Source organism: Siniperca chuatsi, linkage group LG8 (genome assembly GCF_020085105.1).
Source record: "Siniperca chuatsi isolate FFG_IHB_CAS linkage group LG8, ASM2008510v1, whole genome shotgun sequence".
NCBI classification, from domain to species: domain Eukaryota; kingdom Metazoa; phylum Chordata; class Actinopteri; order Centrarchiformes; family Sinipercidae; genus Siniperca; species Siniperca chuatsi.
The window spans coordinates 17,467,852-17,486,925 of record NC_058049.1 but is presented as its reverse complement, the minus strand read 5'-3'; the positions used below and the strand labels follow the sequence as shown (position 1 = coordinate 17,486,925).

Here is a 19,074-nt window from a genome sequence, read left to right as displayed (position 1 = left end):
TGTATAACATAAATATTGCATTTAAGATACAGCATTAGTCTACCTAAAGTAACAAAAGTAAAAGTACACATTATACATTAGAATCACCCCTGTCAGTGTTATATTATTATATAACACTGACATTATTACTGATGCATTAACATGTAAATAACATTTTACTGTTATAGCTGATAGAAGCAAATTTTAACTGTTTGCCTCATTAACATTTTTTGTATGTAAAAGTAGCTGTACCTGTAGCGGTGAAAAAAATGTGGAGTAAAAAATATTTGCTTTTGAAAAGTAGTGGAGGAGAAGAAGAATAAAATGGAAGTACTCTCCAACTAAAGTACAAGTACAACAAAACTGTGCTTAGGTAATGTACTTAAATAAATGCACTTACAGTAGCTACATTCCACCACTGCCTAACTATCCAGCAAACTCTGTACTTCCAAAAGATAACAAGAGGTCAGAAGGGATCGTAAAATATACACTTTTATTCTAAATATTTTTGTTAACTGGCTCCATTACTGTCATTTCAGTCTGCAATATATCTTATCTATGCATTCATAGACATCTCATAATGATGATAAATTAGACTAGACTGAACTAGACTGAATTAATGGCCATGCAGGCTCATACCACCTCTTGTCAAAAGAAACTCAGAACTGTACCTGCAGCTATTATCCTCCTGTCATAGTAATATAGCATCTAAATGTGATATTACTTACTATAACAAAAACTGGCAGGTAAGGAGAAATAAAGAAAAACAACTGCACACTTTGAATAGAATGCTTCATCTATTTATTGATTGATAGTGCCTGTTTATGTCTTTAAACCATACAGTATAAAAGACAATCATATAAATCAAACCCTCTCTTAAGCCCCTATAAAATCAAAAATCAGATAAATACACAATATTGTCATTATCACAAACCCATACAAATGGCTGACAAAAAAGTATTACTGAAAGTCACTTTTACTTTACTTTTTTTTGCTGCATGAGTGCTCTTTAAATAATTCTCGTCTGTGTGGAAATACTCCACCCTATGACAAGAATAAGTATAAAGAAAGTCTGGAAAAAAGGTTTTACCATGAACTGACTTTAAACTGCAATTCTTAGACAGAAACAGAATTCAAAATGTTTTGAATTAAAATGAAATAACAATAAAATAGAGCAGAAACACATAAAAAAAAATCAAGTAATAATGTAAAGGTTAGATAGAGGAACTTCCTTATGGTAGTTTCTGGTAAAAAATATTGAAGTTATGGGTTAATGGCCCATCTGATTTTCAGAATTTTCAGAGAACTCTCTGGAATAAAACTATTTAATTCCTACATTTCCCATTCTGCAAAGAGAGGTAAGAAGCCCTAAGAAATAAGAAATTAATAAAACAGGAATAGAATTAATCACCTCATTCATGATTGTGTACATAAATAATGCACATTTGGTCCACATATTGCACAACTGTAAACACTTCAATATACCATATCAATGCTTTTCTGCTAAGCCTGTTGTATGTGTTCTTGGCTCAACTCGAGATAAGACAAAAGGCATAGCATGTTGCTTTGGATGTATGAAAGTTGTTTTCATAGATTGGTACGCGAGGCCTCAGTGGCAATGGCACTTCCTCAGCAGTGTATTGAATCGGACTTCACATTCTCTTTGTTTTGTTTTTTTAAAAGTCATTGTACCGTATATCTCCCCTTTCATCTGTTACTTTCTCTCACTCTCACTCACACCCTCATCTGTGCACACACACATACATAGCCACCTACTACACCAAACTTGCCACACACACACACACACACATACAAACATAGTGAACGTTCAATTGCACAATTGCACTGTAAATCTATGAGTCTTCTTATACCGCTCTCGTGCTTTGTGAACTGCAATTATTCCACAGTGACAGACTTGGCCAAGTTTCTGGGAAAGTCAACCTGCAAAAAGAGAAAGCAGTTTGTTAGAGCAAATTACTTGTGATCAGGACTGTGGCTGTAATGTACATATTTTTAACACTTTGCCACTCACGTCATATTAGGGTGGTGGGTATAACAAGTGGCACACTGGTAGAGATGTGCCATATGTATTAAGGTTTACATGCTGTGTCACATAAAGTGCTCTCACTTTATGTTAACATGGAAACATACACTTCCCTTTTACGCTAAAACAATCAAACATTAACGAGCAAAGAAAGGGTGGATGAAAAATGGTGCCACAATGTACATGTTGATGCCTAAGTCACTGACCAGTTCCTGTTCTAATGATAAGTAAAGTCAGTGGACATTACACATGCCATAACTGTGTAACATAAATGTATAGACATGGTGCCTGTCCAAATTGGTGGGAGACTTTTAAAGCAAGGGTGAAAACATGAGATTAATATGTAAAACCAAGCCTTTCAAACATTTCAAAGTGGAACATACTGCCCATACACACAGATACAAATAAGGCTTTAGCAAGTGCAGCTTGGTAAGCTGGTCTCCTCAACCACTGTATATATATGTTAATAATTAATCAACTGCAGGCAATAAATAGACTCTCCCAGAGTATTGTTTTGCATGCAAATCAAATTCCATTGAAATGTTGAAATTATACTTTGATTTTCATAATTATTGTTAAATTAAAAAAGACTCTACGCGATTTACATTTCATGTTGTACTGCTCAGTGCTACATCGGCTAGTTAGGAACACTGCATGTATCTGAACTTCAGACTTAGCGCGTCATTAAAACTAATATGTAACTATATCAAAGCCATATGCAAATAGAGGCAATTGAAAGCATTTCAATAGCAAATTATACAAGCACAAGATGTTTTAGAATGTATGTGCATTTAAATTTCATATTCTTAAACAGTTTTGAGTATAGACAAAATTAATATTGTTATAATTTTCATAGCATAATCTTGATATTGATATGTGACAATATTTACTGACCTTTTCAAAATCACATGATAAATCACAGTGAGTCAAGTGGTGTTTTAATAAAACATAACAATGACATTTTCAGTATTAAGACATAATAGTTATGAGCCACAATATCTCAATATGAAGATTGTGTCCTGATAAGATTACATAGAAAGGTAATGACATAATATTTCATTATTTGTATGATCTCCCTTATTTCAGATTAGTACTGAAATTAGCAGACAAAAAGTCTAACACATCTCCTTGAGGTTTTGGTAGACTACTTACGTCATATCCTCGCAGGACGGCCAAGTGAAAGGACAGGATCTGCAGGGGGATGACACAGAGAATGCCCTGCAGACAGTCCACAGTATGTGGTAGCTCGATGGTCTGGTAGGCATTCTTAGTCACCTCAGGGTCGTCCTGGCAACAAAGGATGATGGGCCGACCCTGATGGAGAGAGAGTCACAAGCAAGAACATTAACATTAGTCAGTCAGTCAGTCAGTCAGTTCATTTTGTTACATTTGTGGCACTTGGTATGTAACATTTGTGCATGTGTCCAAGTGTGTGTTTCAGTGCCTGCACGTCTATTACAGTAGTATGTGTTAATCCAGGACCTACCGATCTGGCAGTGACTTGTTGCAGAGCATTCTGGCACTTGGTGTAGCAGCCGTCTCTCATGATGATCATGATGACGGGCATGTCTTTGTCTATAAGTGCCAGAGGACCGTGCTTCAGCTCCCCAGCCAGGATGCCCTCTGAGTGCATGTAAGTGATCTCCTTGATTTTCTGCATTAGAAGAAGAAGAAGAATAAAACTAGCTCAGTACATTATCCTGGATAATAACAAAACACATACAGCACAAAAGACATTACAACTCTGTTATTTCATCTAATGTTTCTGCCATGACCTCATATTTTATCTTATTCTAGCAGAAATGAATTACAGACTACTGTGTCTTTCTTAACTCACCAGCGCCCCCTCTAGGCAGGTAGCGTAGTTGAAACCTCGGCCCATGACCAGAAGAGACCTCTGCTGATACAGGTCATCTGCGATGGCCTTGATCTTCTTATCCAGGGCCAACACCTTCTTTATCAGCTCTAGGAGAGCAGACGAATGAGTCATGTGGAGATGGAGATATTATTGTAAGTAACAGTGAGAATACGAGTGCACATTTTTTAAACAAAAGATACAGTATTTTGTCAGTGGTGGTCGAACATGGTTGAGAATCTGTCTGTCTCCATTTAAAGATGTTGTTTGCTCATGTTGAGGCCACAAAGACTTTGTGTTTGTGATTTACTGGTGTTTGTTTCACTGACCAGGTAGCACCCTGAAGCCGTTGATGATCTCCAGTCTTCTCTTCTGTAGGGAGAGCTTGTCCTCACTCATCATCAGGCCAAACATGGTGAGGGCCACAAACTGACTGGTGTAGGCCTGGGTCACATACACAAGAAACACTCATATAACCCTAAGCTGTGCTGAACAGTGTGGCAAGAAGAGCCTATCTAGCAATTAGCACAGTCCTGTGTTATTATGTATCCTTGAGATCAATTTCATCATCAAACTTAAATATTTAGTATGAAAAACATATTGCTGTTGCCAGATTTTGAAAAGATTTTATAAACATATGGGATGTAGAGTATAAACTATACCTTTGTGCTAGCCACTCCTATCTCAGGCCCAGCATTGATGTGGACTCCGCAGTCTGTTTCTCTACAAATGGAGCTGCCCACAGTGTTGGTTATACCAACTGTCAGAGCACCTTGTTCCTTGCAGTAGCGTAATGCCATCAAGGTGTCTGCTGTCTCTCCTGAGGGAGCAGAGGCAATGAAAAGATATGCTTACAATACTGAATTACAGCACAATAAGGCCACTGTTGGAGGAAAAAAAATAAAAAGATGATGATGCTATCAACAGGTTTCACATAGGACCTGACAGTGTGAAGCAAGTTTCTCTTTAAAGCCAGTGTCATGGTCAGAATTGTCTTAGGAACAAAAGACCGTCATCTCAAATGACTGTTTATGATAAATTAAAATCCAACAAAATTAAACCAGTGACCCCAAAAATATGACCTCAGACCTACTGTAAGGACAGGCCTTTCATGTTTTTGTGTGGTGGTTTCACCTGACTGGCTGATGAAGAAGCAAACGTCGTCTCTGAAAACAGGCGTGTTGCGGTCCAGGAAGTCGCTTGCCAGCTCCACCATAACAGGCAGCTCCGTCAGCTCCTCGAGGATCTGTCTGGTCTGAAAATTTGGTAAAACAAAAGCAGCAGTTTCACTATGATCATCATCACCACCACTCTCCATACAAACAGTAATTTCATGTTTTGAACTTTACTTTTACTAATCATAACTGTCACACTGTCACAAAATGATCATCATCATCCTTATCCCATTGATAGCTCTACTCACAGCCACTGCAGCGTGGAAGCTAGTGCCACAGCCAATCATGATTAGCCGTCTGCAACGCTTGATTTCTTTCAGGTGGTCCTTCAGCCCACCAAGAACCACTGAGGAAATAGTGGAAATGTTATAGTCCCTGATTGCTGTTTGTCTTTCAAATAGACAATGTTACCATTATCTATTGAAGGGCATACAAACAAACAGCAGATCATGCGTGCATAGCCTGAATTAGTCCCTGCTAATATTGATTCAAGGGATCAGGAACCTGTTCAGCTGCCCTACATATCCCTAAACCTTGAAGGCAGAGCAGGTTGTAAGATCACTGGTCACCTGTGCTGGAGTCGAAACAAATCCGGCCTCTCATAGTGTTGACTACTGACTCCGACTGCTCAAAGATCTCCTTCTGCATGAAGGAATCAAAGTTACCTGCAAAAGGGAGGAGCATACATGTACATCAGATTATCTGGTCAGTACACCTCATAAAATAAAATAAGACAGAAAACAGTGGTACTGTATATGGTCCTCCGTATCATATAGAGGTAGGGTCTGTGCTGAAAGAGGCTGACAAACTGACAGCACTGTTATGTTTCCACTTTCAGCCAGCAGAGGGTGAGCAAGTATAAATCTACAAACTAGACTTAATTGGTAGCACTGCATGCATACAGTATGTTCTCATTGTATTCAGTAGGATTTGTTAGAAGCTGTGTTGTTAGTGTTCTTTAAAACCTCTGCTCTTATTTGTTTTAAGAATTTCATTTAAAACTTTCTAAAATAAGATAAAATAAAGGCAATGTCTTGTCCTCATATCCAACAGATAAAACAGTTATCTTTTTTGACCATTATCTGACCTTTCATGATCTGTTGCAGCTCCATCTGTAGGGTCTGGATTGCCCTCACTGGGTTCTCACCAGCCTGCCGGTTCACCCTGTGGATGGAGAGTTTCCCGCAGGTCACCACTGCAATGTCATCGTCCTCCATGTACAACACCTTGTTGGTGTGCTCAATGATGGCACTGCACGTAGAGATAAGATGGATACATGTGGTGAACTGATGATGATGTCCAATAGTCTGATATTTACAAAGGGCACTAAACGTGTTTCTTTTCAGATTATTTTCACTCATACTTGATAGATGTGGTAGAGAGAGACAGGGAGACATGATATGGTTCCATATTGCATTTACCACAAAACATGCAGACAATTGGTATCTCACCTGGCATCAGAGGCAAAGTAATACTCCACAGCCCTGCCATCCCCCACAGAGTTGATGGCATTGGAGCAGTCAGGACGATTATGGCTATTCTTCTCCTGGACTCCCTCCTTAAAGCGAGCTACAGGGTCCAAAGTCAGAGGTCAAAGGTCAGAGGTCGCACAGTGACTTTGAGTGACTAAAACAATCACAATGTGGCCATCGCTTGAATTATTCCCCTCAACTTTCAGATGTAGTCAAGTCACTGCTGTGGAAATGGGTTTGTCATGTCATGAAATTGTGATTTTATGTAAGATCAGAAAACATTTGAGGTGGAACATTCAACTGATAACAGCAGTTGGCACAAGACAGAATATCTATAACAGATTATGATCATCAATATACGGCCATATTGCATTATGTTAACAAATGAAAATGATGTTAAACTGATGTCACTGGCTAGTACCTGGTGGCAATCATCAGTGAATGTTATATGTAATCAGATTTGTTCGCTTTTGCTGAATCAGCAGCGTACATTTCTGACTGACACTGTTTTTCTTGATGCTACCATTCAGGGGCGTCAAAGCTGGGAAATTTCAAATTGTACATACTGCTTTAAAATCAAACTTTAGAGGAAATCTGCCAAACTACTTTACAGCACATGAGGACGCTTTCTAAGTGCAAACGATTATAATGATTTCAGAGGGGGTTTTCTTGCAGTGGCAACAAAATTCAATGGAAACATCTACTATCTTATTTGGTAATTTTGCTATCGTATTTTATATATTGTTTAAACGACAAACCACTTTAACAGAAGATGTGATAATTAAGATAATATTTATTATATATGTTATAAAAAGAGAGGGCCAAAGAGAATAGAAAGGATTTTTTTTTTCGACCATTAAAAGGACACACCCTGCTTTGTTCCCTCCCAGCCCTGAACCACCGAACTCTGCTTTGGACTTTGGACTGGTCTCGCTTGAGCCATAAAGAACCATAAATGTTAAGTAAATCGATAAGACAGTGAAGACGCAGTCCTGCGCGCAGAAGTGATGAAGCAACAAGCAGGTTGTTGCTAACAATAAATAATCATAATGACAGATGCTTTCATTGTAACAAGAGTATGTGAAAGACTACAAGAGAAACTCTGTCTTAAACTCTTTCTCAATTGCTGTGAACTCTATGAGAACCACATTCTTTGCAGGAAGTTTCCAAATGAATTTCCAAAGGACCACTACACTCTAATACTACACACAGAAATCCCTGGCAACACAAACAGCTTTCTAACAAAGTTTTTAACAGAATTATTGCGCAATAAATAACATAACCACAACATTTCTTGTACTTCTACAGTTAGCCAAGAGCATCACTTTGACTGAGTCATTGTAGATTTGTTACAGTGCATCTGAGAAAATCAATAGTTAGAGCAGTATTACACTGTATTCACTCCATTGAGGACTGTATAGGCTACTGTTTAGGGCTACTTTCTACATATCATGCTGAATCAGAAACAGTTTTAACCTATAGTGCATTTACTAATAACCCATGAAAGGATAGGTCTGGTAATATATATATAATTTTTTTTTTGTCAAAAAAATTCCATGAAGGCCAAAACCAACAATGAATTTATCCTACTAACAAGTATACCAGCGTAGCCAAAGCCTGGTTTAGCTTATTCCTCTATGCCATAGAGATCTAGTGTGGTCCAAAAACCATTAAAAACACATCATTGGGCCACATCGGTGCACACTGGGTGACATGTTCCTTATTATTACAATAAACACAGGCACTGTATAGTTTTTTTGAGTCAACACCATCCTGCTGCTGTAAATATTCACTAGCGCACCATATCAGTGGCTGAAAATAGCCCCCAACAAATATTTACTCCTGTTTGAGTTGGCTCAAAACTACAGTGCTTAACTGTTTGGGGAAATGATTTAGTCCTTTTCTAAAATGAAAGTATATATTTATGACCCATTTTCAAGATTTACAACTTCAGTAGGAATGAATGGGCTCAAGTCAGTGAGTGTTGAGAGACAGACTAATGCATTATTGGTTTGGGTCTTCACTTGCCTTATCCTCTTAAGATGTGTTTAAAAGTGGTTTTAGAACATCTAAAAAATGTGATAACACACAATATGAAGAGGGGGAAACATCATGATTCCTCTCACTTTAAATTGATCATAATTGACATAATTTCCCACATAGTAATATAGTTCTTAAACAGTGATGAAATAGAGTTGTTCACAACACTGTCATGGTTTTGGGTTTTTGTCCTGTTATTTCCTGTTTTATTTTGTAGTGTTTTCCTCTCCTCATGTGTCTTGTTGTTTTACTTCCTGTCTTTGTTTGCTTTTCCCTCTATTTTTGATTGTTTGCCCCGCCCTAATTAGTTGCACCTGTGTCCTGAGTTTTTCCTTTGTTCAGTTCATCATTATACCCATGTCAAACGTGCTGGTTTGTTGTTCTGTGGATTCATTGTTTCCCTGTACCTTGCCTGTCTGTGGATTTTGGATTTCCCTGCTTGCCATCGGATTTGTTTTTTCGGCTTTGACTGCTTGCCTGCTCCCTGTCTGTATTGTTTTGCCTCTGTTGGAAGGCCTGAAATTTGTGTAAGCCTTTTGTGTTTCTTATCATTAAATGGTTGATCTGCACCTACCTGTCTGTATTTGTGTCCTTTCCCTGCTACCATGCTTGATAAACTAAAGTATTTTGTAACTTCCTATTAAGGTGGTGAATCTGGAAGTCCATATTTAATTTCTTAATTTTTTTTATACTTCTTTGCTGTGTTGTGACTAAGCAAGCAGCTTCAGAAGTCAAAATCCCTGTATTTACAAACACACTTGACCAATGAAACTGTGATTGTTGGAGTATATTTGCAGCTCAGAGACAAAGATACTGTCAGGTGATTTAGGAACAAGATTATTTCAGATAAGTTACTGTGCTTTTAAACTGAATATGCTAATGAATTATGAATACTCTTCTTACATTTAATTTATCCGAGCTTTGTGTATGCTGCTGTGAATGCGTGTACCTACAGTATGTCTGTGAGTGTGTATTTACTGATATTTAGGGTGCAGTGTAAGCGGATAATGGCAGAGAGAGGAACAGCGCTCACCACTGCTGTACTGGATGGGGATGTTTTCGGTCAACTGCTCATGCTCGCTTCGCACACCAATGAGCAATGGACTTCCTCTCCTGCCGGGACAAGTATGAAGCAAAGAGAGAAAAGGGGAGGATTAAACGTTGTAGACACACAGCAATATCAGATACACACACTCTCACGTGGTGCTTTGTAAGAGTATGAATGTTGAGGTAAACTGACATCCAATCCTACTGTATTGTTCCAAACAAAACAGTTCTGTGGCACTCCTTATGATCTCTTCTCTCTTTTCCTCCATCTATTCATTTTTTCCTCCCTGTACCACCACAAATTCAATCTTTGTAACATTAGTTTTACCTCATTTTGTACACAATTCTGAGATTGAGTTTGTCCATGTGCAGACAGAGGCTCAGATATCCTCCCACTTATTCCAAATCTCTTTTAAACTTTCTAAGCTTGAACATCAGACAGGTAAACTGATCCTCCGTTCGTCTACATCCCTCTAGGATTTGCTCACAGTTCCTGGTCTGAGTCACTGCTTCCTCATTGGCTACTGATTCCACGTGGGCTTCTTCTATTGGCTGTGGAGGCAGAGAAGGTGCAACCACATGTAGATTTGACAGGTGAGGGAGGAGGGTATGAGGAGACCAACCTTAATATAGATTATTAGCCTTTACACACATTTTGTTGCTGCAGTGCAAACAGTCTCAAAACAAAACCTCTTCATGGCGGATGTGTTATTATGACACCAACTCTTGAGAAACTGCATTCCAAATCCCCTAATTTCTTGTCTCTCTGTCTGGATCCCTCTTTTCTCTCTGCTTAGTCTCTGCTGCTCGGCTGTGCTGATGTAAGACCACTGGGTGTTTTTAAGGGGTGTGGGGCTTGAAAAGGGAGGCTTGCAAACAGAAACATGAGGTCGCTATCCAGTACAATATTTATCCTGAGGGAGGGAAGCAAAGGATGTCAGAAAAGTGAGGAGTAAGTAAGTGAAAGACAGGGGGTGTAAAGAAAGAGAATGGAAGAACAATCAATTGATAGAAAGTTAAAAAAAGAGAGTAAAAGCCCAGCTTGAAGGTTGATCCTTGATGGCAAAGGGCAGGTGGTGACTAGCATCAGTAGATAATTACAAACATTCTTCCATCCTGGGAGACAATGCAATATGTGCAGTATACTGATATAAGCTACCAGAAACTACAAGCACACAATACACAGTTGACGTGCCAAAGGTTCCTGACTTTAGCAGAATGTGTGCCAAGAGCAGCCTTGCCAACAATGACACCAAATCTGTTTGCATAAACCACAAGTAATGGCCCACTTATCTCTCTTCATTTTGTTGCCCTTCTGCCCTCCTCCTTTTTCCCTCTCTTATTCTCTTACTCTCTTACCTTCCCCTGATCCATAACGGCTCACTGAACCGGGGGAAGGTATAAAGTAAAATAAAATGATGAGAAGTGATTAACCAGGAGTCTTTCTGGCAGGAGCATTTCCTAGAGCCGAAACAGGAAACTTTCTACTCTTTCCCTTAATGAGTCACAGAGAAGCCGGCGTAGGGCCAGCAGCCCAGAGGCCAGAGGCCCAGGAGGGAGAGGGAAAACCTGAATTCAACCTCTGCTCTGCTCTCCTACTCTGCCTGGGTCTTAAGACACCAGATAGGACTGACACACGCAGGCGGACGGGAATTTACACACTCGTTTGAAAAACAGCACAATGGTCCATTATCATAAGCAAAGCATGTTCCAGACTCATAACATGCCACATGTAATGGATTTTAGCTAAGATAAGCCACAATGACTGAATAAAAGGAGTCTCCTCAAATCATTTTTGGGATTGCTTCATAGTAGTAATAGCAGGGATGACTCACCTCCATGAGTCTGGCTCGCTGCACATATACTGGACCAAAATGTGAAGTGAAATGTCAGTCACAGTGTGTGTGTGTGTGTGTGTGTGCGTGTGTGTGTGCGTGTGTGCGCGTGCACAAACCTGGTGGACACAGCCTCTCCAGGGAAATGACAGCTTTTAAACACCAGAGCGAAGGCCCCCTCCTGAGACAGAAAGAATCAGACGAAACATTGAGCTTGATGAAAGACTGAAATACACCAATGTTGAAGTTGATTGTTAGCGAAGAGGAGGAGAAACTATTCAAAATATAAAAATAAAGTAAAGTTAGTCGTGTATTCCTAGACAGTATGTAACCTTTAAGAGAAATGATTTCTATACACAAACCTTCATTTCTTCTGGCCCTGTGGGGTTTGGCAATTGTGGTGGGGGTGTGGAGGAGTGTTGGGAATTAGTGGGGTAGAGGCAGGGGGTGGGTTAAGAGAAATAAGACCTCTATTGTATAACATCAGCTGTGTTTCAAAAGCACTGACTGCAATGCTGCCTGTGGTGGTTAGAAGCAGAACTGGCCAGCAGTGTGTTTGTGTGTGGTGTTGAAAGTGGGGGGATAAGCATGGAGAGGGAGGCGAGGGGAGGGTGTCATGGTCGTGAGGATGTTAGTGGGTCTAACTTTGTGGTTCCCATTACTACAAATCCAGAATGGCTACTTTTAAGAGAACCCACTCCAACCAAAAGTGTGAAGCTCTGAAGCATAAAAGTCACACAATGGAAAAGAGAGGCTTGCTCAATCTTACCCGAAAAAAATCAGTTTCTACAAGCGATGATGTAACTTGTGATGCTGCTAGGGCGGTTGCTATAGAGACTGTTTCTGTGATGGTGTACAGAGTTTTTATGGACAGGAAATTCAAGCAGTTTCACACATTGCAGAATGAGCAAATTAGTGTGTGTGTATGTGTAGCATGCTAACACTACCTGTGCTGCTGTAAAGTGGGTTGGTGTGTTTTTGAGGCATGGTAGTAGTCAGTGTTGTAAATTATGTGTTGCTGTGTGTGAGCTACTCACCAGCTGCTGAATAACCCTCTCTACCAGGGTGGAGAAGGTGACGTTGTCGCTCTCTCGGTTGTCATAAACATATTTGATCAATTTCGGAATCACCTCCGTGTCTGTCTCTGACTCAAACTCATATCCTTTGGTGATCTGAGGAAGGTGCGAGATACAGTTTATATTAATAGAAACATAAACACACTGAGGATATATACTGTCAGTCATCCTGCAAAGATCTAACTGCAGCAGGTTTTGACAGTCACAGGTTGGTGACAGTACACTGTGCTGTTAATTCTCACCATCGTATATTTAAAGGGTTTATTAACTGCTGTAAACACAAGCAGGACTGTACAAATATCAAATTAATTAATATCAAACAAAGATAAAAGCTTTCAGTTTTAAGGTGGTAATCCATATCTCTCTGCATGTCGCTGATTAAAGGAAACGGAAATTATGTTCAAAAGACAACATTTTTGGCTAAGCATCCAGAGTCGCACTTGTGTCTCATATCATTGTTGTGTGTAAACAAATACCTACTCAAATAAATGAAAATGTCCTCGACTGACCAAGTAAGCTCTTCAATACTTTATTTGCTAAAGTGGTGATATTACACACTTAAGTTGCATGGGCCGATGAAGTAATTTCACACTGAATGTTTTATGTACAACACTCTAGTTTGAACAGACTTCATTAGTATTGTTAGCTGAATTGTGCTATATTAAAAAAAAGTTTATTTCAGCATTTAATAATTTGATTTTCATCCTCCATCAACAAAAATGCATTCCCCTTCTACTAAGCAACCTCCATGCTTCTTGTAGAGGGATAACATGGAAGTTATGTGGCACAAGTTGGTATATTCCAGTCAAGACTGACTTTTGTCCCATGCATAATGCAGCAACACATCACTTCATAGTTAATCAGTAGTACTGCATAATGCTGCCTCAATAGTTCTAGTGATGACAGATGGAGTGATTTAAAAACAAAACAAAAGTCAAATACTCTGATTTGTTTTTCCTCATAAATGTTATAACATGTTATTGTAGTCTAATGTTTTCTGAATATCTAGCTTATATTCATTTGGTCCATTAATATGATATTGTTGTTTTGTAGGTCTTTTGCTTGCAGTGGTTACCTAGTGGGCAGACTGATTCACAAAAAACCCCAACTGAATATACATAACAAATGACACAGGCAAATATTTACATTTGTCTAACTTGTAAACAGAACAACATGACATTCATTGCCACATTATACAGTATAGACTCATCTGAGGGATGTTGTGACTTCTCAAAGAGACAGTGACAGAACTGCTTGAAACCTTTTAATTGTATGATGAGCTTTAACCTGAAGGGAGGGTCTGAGAAGGACAATAAACAGGATTCTAACTCATTTGTTTGTACAAGAGGAATTTCTGATGATAAGATGACTTACCAGATACTTCTTCAGCTCTTTGTAGTTAGTGATGATGCCATTGTGGATAACGATAAATTCTGAGAAAGGCAATGAGAGTGAACAGATGAGACAAAGGGGCTTAATGTCAAAAACGAGTCTATGAAGTCGTAATAAGACCACTTGCATATTCCTTCCTGATTTGAAACTAATTTGGATTCACACTCTAATGGGGTTTACATTTTGTCTGCGGTCCAAACAAACTAAAAATAAAGCTATGACATCTGCCACACCTATAAATCCAAAAAATTATATGTTAAATTTATTTTTTGGCAGATTGTTGTTATTCAAAGAATCTTACTTTCAACAATAGAAGTTAATGCATGTAGACAAAGCAGTGGATTTAGCAGCAACTGAAATAACACGGATACAGTATGAGCACAATGATGTGTTGTAGCAGCCAAATACAACCAAAAGGGTTACAACAAGGTGAAAGTTAGCATATATGATAACCAAGTAATAATAGGCCTATATTATAATATAATAATAAACCATAATATAATACAAATATGTTTATAGCACAGTTTTTCTGTAATATGGACTCTCACACTTTGGACTTTAATGAGCGTTTATACCTAGGTGTAAAGATACACTTTGGACCTGGCATACTAATAACAAAGAGGTGGGTGTAAATTCGGTTAGAAGAGAGAGTGTGTGAGGGTTTGTTAAATAAATGTATATAGCATTTTAACCTTTTACTTGAATGCTCAGACAAGATGTATAGGCTATTATAACAGGATGACAGTGAATTGATTCAAAAAAGGAAAAAAAGGTCAGAGTTGATCTTGATTTTTCCTTTTTTTTCCCTGATTATCAAATGAAGCTACTGTGTTGCACTGAGACCCTGAAACAACCATTAATATTGACATTCCTACAGTATGTTTTGCATAGATCTGTAATTGGTTGAGCATGGGTGTTAAATACCTTTATACACTGTACTGTACTGTATATGTGAGCATGCATGAAAGTACATTAGTACATATTACCGTTATTCTTGTCCGAGCGATGAGGGTGGCTGTTGACAGCATTCGGCTCTCCGTGTGTGGCCCAGCGAGTGTGAGCGAGGCCAAAGTGTGTGCACAGCTCCTCGTCCAGGTCCAGTGAGTCTTTCTCTGAACAAGCAAAACACAACACCAATCCCTTTACTGACATGACCAGACAGCAGGGAATTTTAAAGACAGAAAAATGCAGCACATTATGTTCAATGAAGGTGGGGCATAGAGCTTTTGATTTTATGAGAATTTCTTCAAAATGGAAATAACCCTGACCAACTAAAAGGACGCTTTTCAAACAGTATACATGGAGGACAATTTATCCAAAGTGAAATACTAAGCAACAAAAATCTGAAACTAAGTTTTACATAGAAAATCAGTCAATGCAAATGTGCATAAACCCACTGTATAGCTCCTCATCCAGAGATTTGACCTTCCCCTTCTTCTTGATCAAGCAGATGGTGGTGTTGTTGTTGTCGTCGGTGGTGGTCTTGGTAGGGCCGTCCACAGCGATACCTGCAAACAGACCAGAAGGGGAATGATATAGATACTTTCATGATGTGGTAAGAAAGGCACACAAAGTTTTCCATATATTAGTGATGAGAGGTCAGATTCAACTTCCTCATGAAAAGGCAGATAGGCTATTTGTTTACTGCGTTACTGAGGTATTAGTTATTAGTTACTGGCGGTGTGTGTGTGTGTGTGTGTGTGTGTATATGTGTGTGTGTGTGTGTGTGTGCAGGATATGGTGTTTAACAGCAATGAAAGGGCCTCTTAGTTGCGTGGCTTCATCCTGCTCAAATAGGATGAATAAACACATAGTGTGTACGTGTGTGTGTGTGTGTTTGTGTATGTGTGTGTGTGAACATCCAGGTGGCAGGATGTTCTGAGTTAGAAGTCACTGGAGTAGCTAAAATATAATATTCCTAGAAGCAGTGTGTCTATTAGATACTGCCTCTCTGGATATATGCCATGTGGGCCCTCATGACACCCGCCTCACTCTGAAAAGCAGTTATAGGTGTTAGCTGTTATACCAGTTTCTCTTCATTTCATTCAACGTAACAAAATAACAAGAATCACATGTGCAGTAGAAAGCAGTTCACAGGACATGGGTGTGCTCATGTCCTTACATTACCAATCCAACAAGAGACCCCAGAATTTACTGACTGTCAGTTAAACATGATTCAAGCATGTATATATGTGTTTCAAAATCAAATCCAAATCATTACATTTCTGGCAAATTGTTTTTCTTAATGCTTTGAATGTTGTCAAATGTTGCTAAGGACATGACAGGTGCTGCCAGAGAGTACTATAAGCTTTTGTGCATGGTGTGTGTTTGTGTGTGTGGCAACGCTGTGAAGCCGAGTGTCTTACCTGCTGAATCGTACCCTCTGTACTCCAGCCTCTGCAGTCCCTTCACCAGCGTCTCAAATATCTCCTTCCTGGTGCGAGGCACTCGGTAATTCAGGTAGGCAAAGATCCCTTTTAGTGAGGGAGAAAGAGAAACAGAACTTGAATCCTCTGAGATGCTCAAACCAGAGTTTACACGACTGCAAAGAGCACAGAGGCATCTTTTGAGTTAAGTATCATCATATTTTGTTGAAGGATAAATCTATAATTTAGACAGGGACAGAGCAGTGGCCAATGGTTGTTACATGACATTAATATCCATGTTCTGGTTCATTAATACATGATTGCGGAAGAACATGGCTGACCAATGAGGTCACCTCCTAGCTTCCAGCTGCATTATTTTAATGTCAATAATCTTCACCTAACACTAATATGCTTAGGAAGGACAAGAACTCACAACAGGCTGAATAGAAACAAGAAATACATTTTATTACATGAGCTCATAGAGCTGATGCATCCTTACTTTAAATTAAAATAGCAGTGTATACAGTGCGAGGCTGCTGGGTATGTTGTCCATATATGCCTGCCCGTGTGTGTGTGTGTGTGTGTGTGTGTGTGTGTGTGTATGTGTGTGTGTAGGAATGTTCCGGGCAGCTCTGCTCCCGCAGGCACACAGCTGGCCATTGACGGACGCACATTGCGCGCAGTGTTGGAGCAGCCAGGTAGGCAGGCTGCTGGTAACTCCCACAGCCTTGGCCTCTTCCTTGAAGAGAACGAGGAGAGGCCGAAGTGCTGTTAAAGATTTACTTTGAGCTATAAACGCCCCCCCCCCTGTTCGAGAGTGCGACATGTGAGGCTGTCAAAATGTGCGAAGTGCACTAATGGTTCCACTTTAGGTAGTTGTGGCGGGTGGATGTGAGTCACTTCATGAACGCAAGCACTTGTAACACATTCTGACAGTAGCTGGTATGACTTGCCTGTCCTTTTGTCTTCACCAGTGAGTGAAAACACTGACACGTAGCAGTTGTGTTAAAAACTCTTCAGGGATCCACACAGATCAGAAAACAGAGACATTTATCTAACTGTTGCAGTTAAGAATTAATATTTTCATTACCACTGAAATCTAACAAGATCGGAATAACTACACGAGACCAATTGTATGATATGATAACTTTGCAAATTGATCGCTGTATCGCTCAGGTTACACGGATGACATCGGCATTATAGCACTGCGGGAGCCCGTCAAGGCAATTTTCGTGCGTAATACGCGCAATTTCTTCCAACAAGTTAAAAAAAAATGAACTCGATAAAACGCAAACTTACCACACATGGCTCAAGCTTTGCCGTCGTTGCTGGACACCTTTCTGTGAGAAAACGACTTGTAGTTTCCCGGTTGGAGTGATGCTTGTGCCTCTCCCGTGTTAAATCCAGCAACTGCACACTCCCACTATTCATTTAAATGGTGTTTCCTGGAGAGGCGGCGGCCCCACCTCCTCTGACAGCTCTCCAGTCCTGACAACACGGTCCTGCTGCCTCACAGGTATTCACCACTTCATCTGTCATTGATGGACAGGCACCTATTAACCCAATTATTTGTCAACCCTTTGTCGACTTTCAATGAGAAACAATAGGTGATAGGTGATGGTTCAGCTTTTGCATCTGTCAGTTTGACATACGTACAGTACAACTAAAATTATTACTTTCACTTGTCAGTTATTTCATTTATTTGCTAAAAGTTTGGTCCTGACTTCTTTGCGTCAACTTGAACCGTTTTCACCAAGCTTTTAGGCTGTGAATGAAGAATCAGAATGTAAATGAAACAGAACAGCCTATGTTGTTTTTTTTAGCAGGCATCTTGATGATAAGGAAGATGATTCATTTATTGTGCTTAACGATGCAGAACAGGTTTAATTGTATACTCAGTTACTTTTGCTTTCTCTAAAGCTTTAGCTGACAGACTTGTTGGTCCCTGTTTATAATAAAACCTTTTCCCTAAAGGTTATAAAAGTATTTCTGTTTTTCTATTAACTCTGTTGAAAATCTAGCGCACTGTATACATTAATTAATCTTTGAAATTAATAGTAATTAATCTAACTGAATGTAATGTTAAAAAAATGGGAAGATATCATCATATTTTTGGAGATTAACTTAATATTTCTTTAGCAATTTCATATATTTGTTTCTACATAGTAAGGAACCTATTTATATTATTGTACTGTTTCTAAGTTACATTTAATTCTACTGTACTTACCCAACAATGGGAAAGTAGTTACTAAGGAATGAGTGAGCAACAAAGAAGGAACTAAGTGCTAATTAATGAAGTGAGTTCCTGAATAACTGCAGTTACTACAGTTGTACAACTTTTCAAGGAAGGAAACACAAAAATAGAAACATGATTCAGGAATGATAAGGGGTTTACAGTTTTCTGAACTAATTATACTGGGTCAAGAACATGTTGAATCTACCGATTGACCTCTATTGACTGATTCTGTGTGAAACAACTTCCTGTATCATCACTGTGGTTGTCTCTGTAATCCACTGACTCCACTGTGGGCAGGAAATCGGCTCACTCAGGTTCACCAGAGCCTCGTTGGCCAATGTATTCAAACTGTGCTGGCCCAGGTGGCAAAGCTACCCAGCATCCATCCCCCTGTTTGGCAATCCTGTACTTTGCATGGTTCTGCATCCCAGGATGAAGATACTGGTTTGGATTTTGGGAGGAAACGACAGTGAAAGCGGCACAAAATGGCAATGGGTTGCCAGTGTAAATGCCCTATAGAAGTGAAAAGGTTTACGTCATGTAGTCAGGCCTTCATT

The 19,074-nt window shown here is 39.3% G+C and overlaps 1 protein-coding gene across 1 annotated transcript; it reads right to left on the bottom strand.

Annotated features, from left to right (window-relative positions):
- Nucleotides 1-763: 763 nt before the first annotated feature.
- On the bottom strand, nt 764-17,733 carry gfpt2 (glutamine-fructose-6-phosphate transaminase 2). Its single transcript, XM_044205457.1, has 19 exons — nt 17,581-17,733; nt 16,282-16,389; nt 15,313-15,423; nt 14,902-15,027; nt 13,898-13,956; nt 12,485-12,619; nt 11,567-11,628; nt 9,599-9,678; nt 6,505-6,622; nt 6,141-6,304; nt 5,623-5,718; nt 5,302-5,399; nt 5,013-5,133; nt 4,541-4,698; nt 4,208-4,322; nt 3,861-3,988; nt 3,510-3,677; nt 3,176-3,337; nt 764-1,920 (listed from the first exon to the last, which is right to left on the bottom strand). Exons 1-19 carry the CDS (start codon nt 17,585-17,587, stop codon nt 1,876-1,878), a joined length of 2,061 nt encoding a protein of 686 aa, XP_044061392.1. The 5' UTR covers nt 17,588-17,733; the 3' UTR covers nt 764-1,875.
- Between the last annotated feature and the right edge of the window lie 1,341 nt (nt 17,734-19,074).

Coding starts and splice junctions, on each gene's coding strand:
- gfpt2 (XM_044205457.1), bottom strand. Junction 13,957..14,901: donor TCGCTCGGACAAGAATAACG/GTAATATGTACT, acceptor TGCCTTTCTCAG/AATTTATCGTTATCCACAAT. Junction 9,679..11,566: donor GGAGAGGCTGTGTCCACCAG/GTTTGTGCACGC, acceptor TTGTCCCGGCAG/GAGAGGAAGTCCATTGCTCA.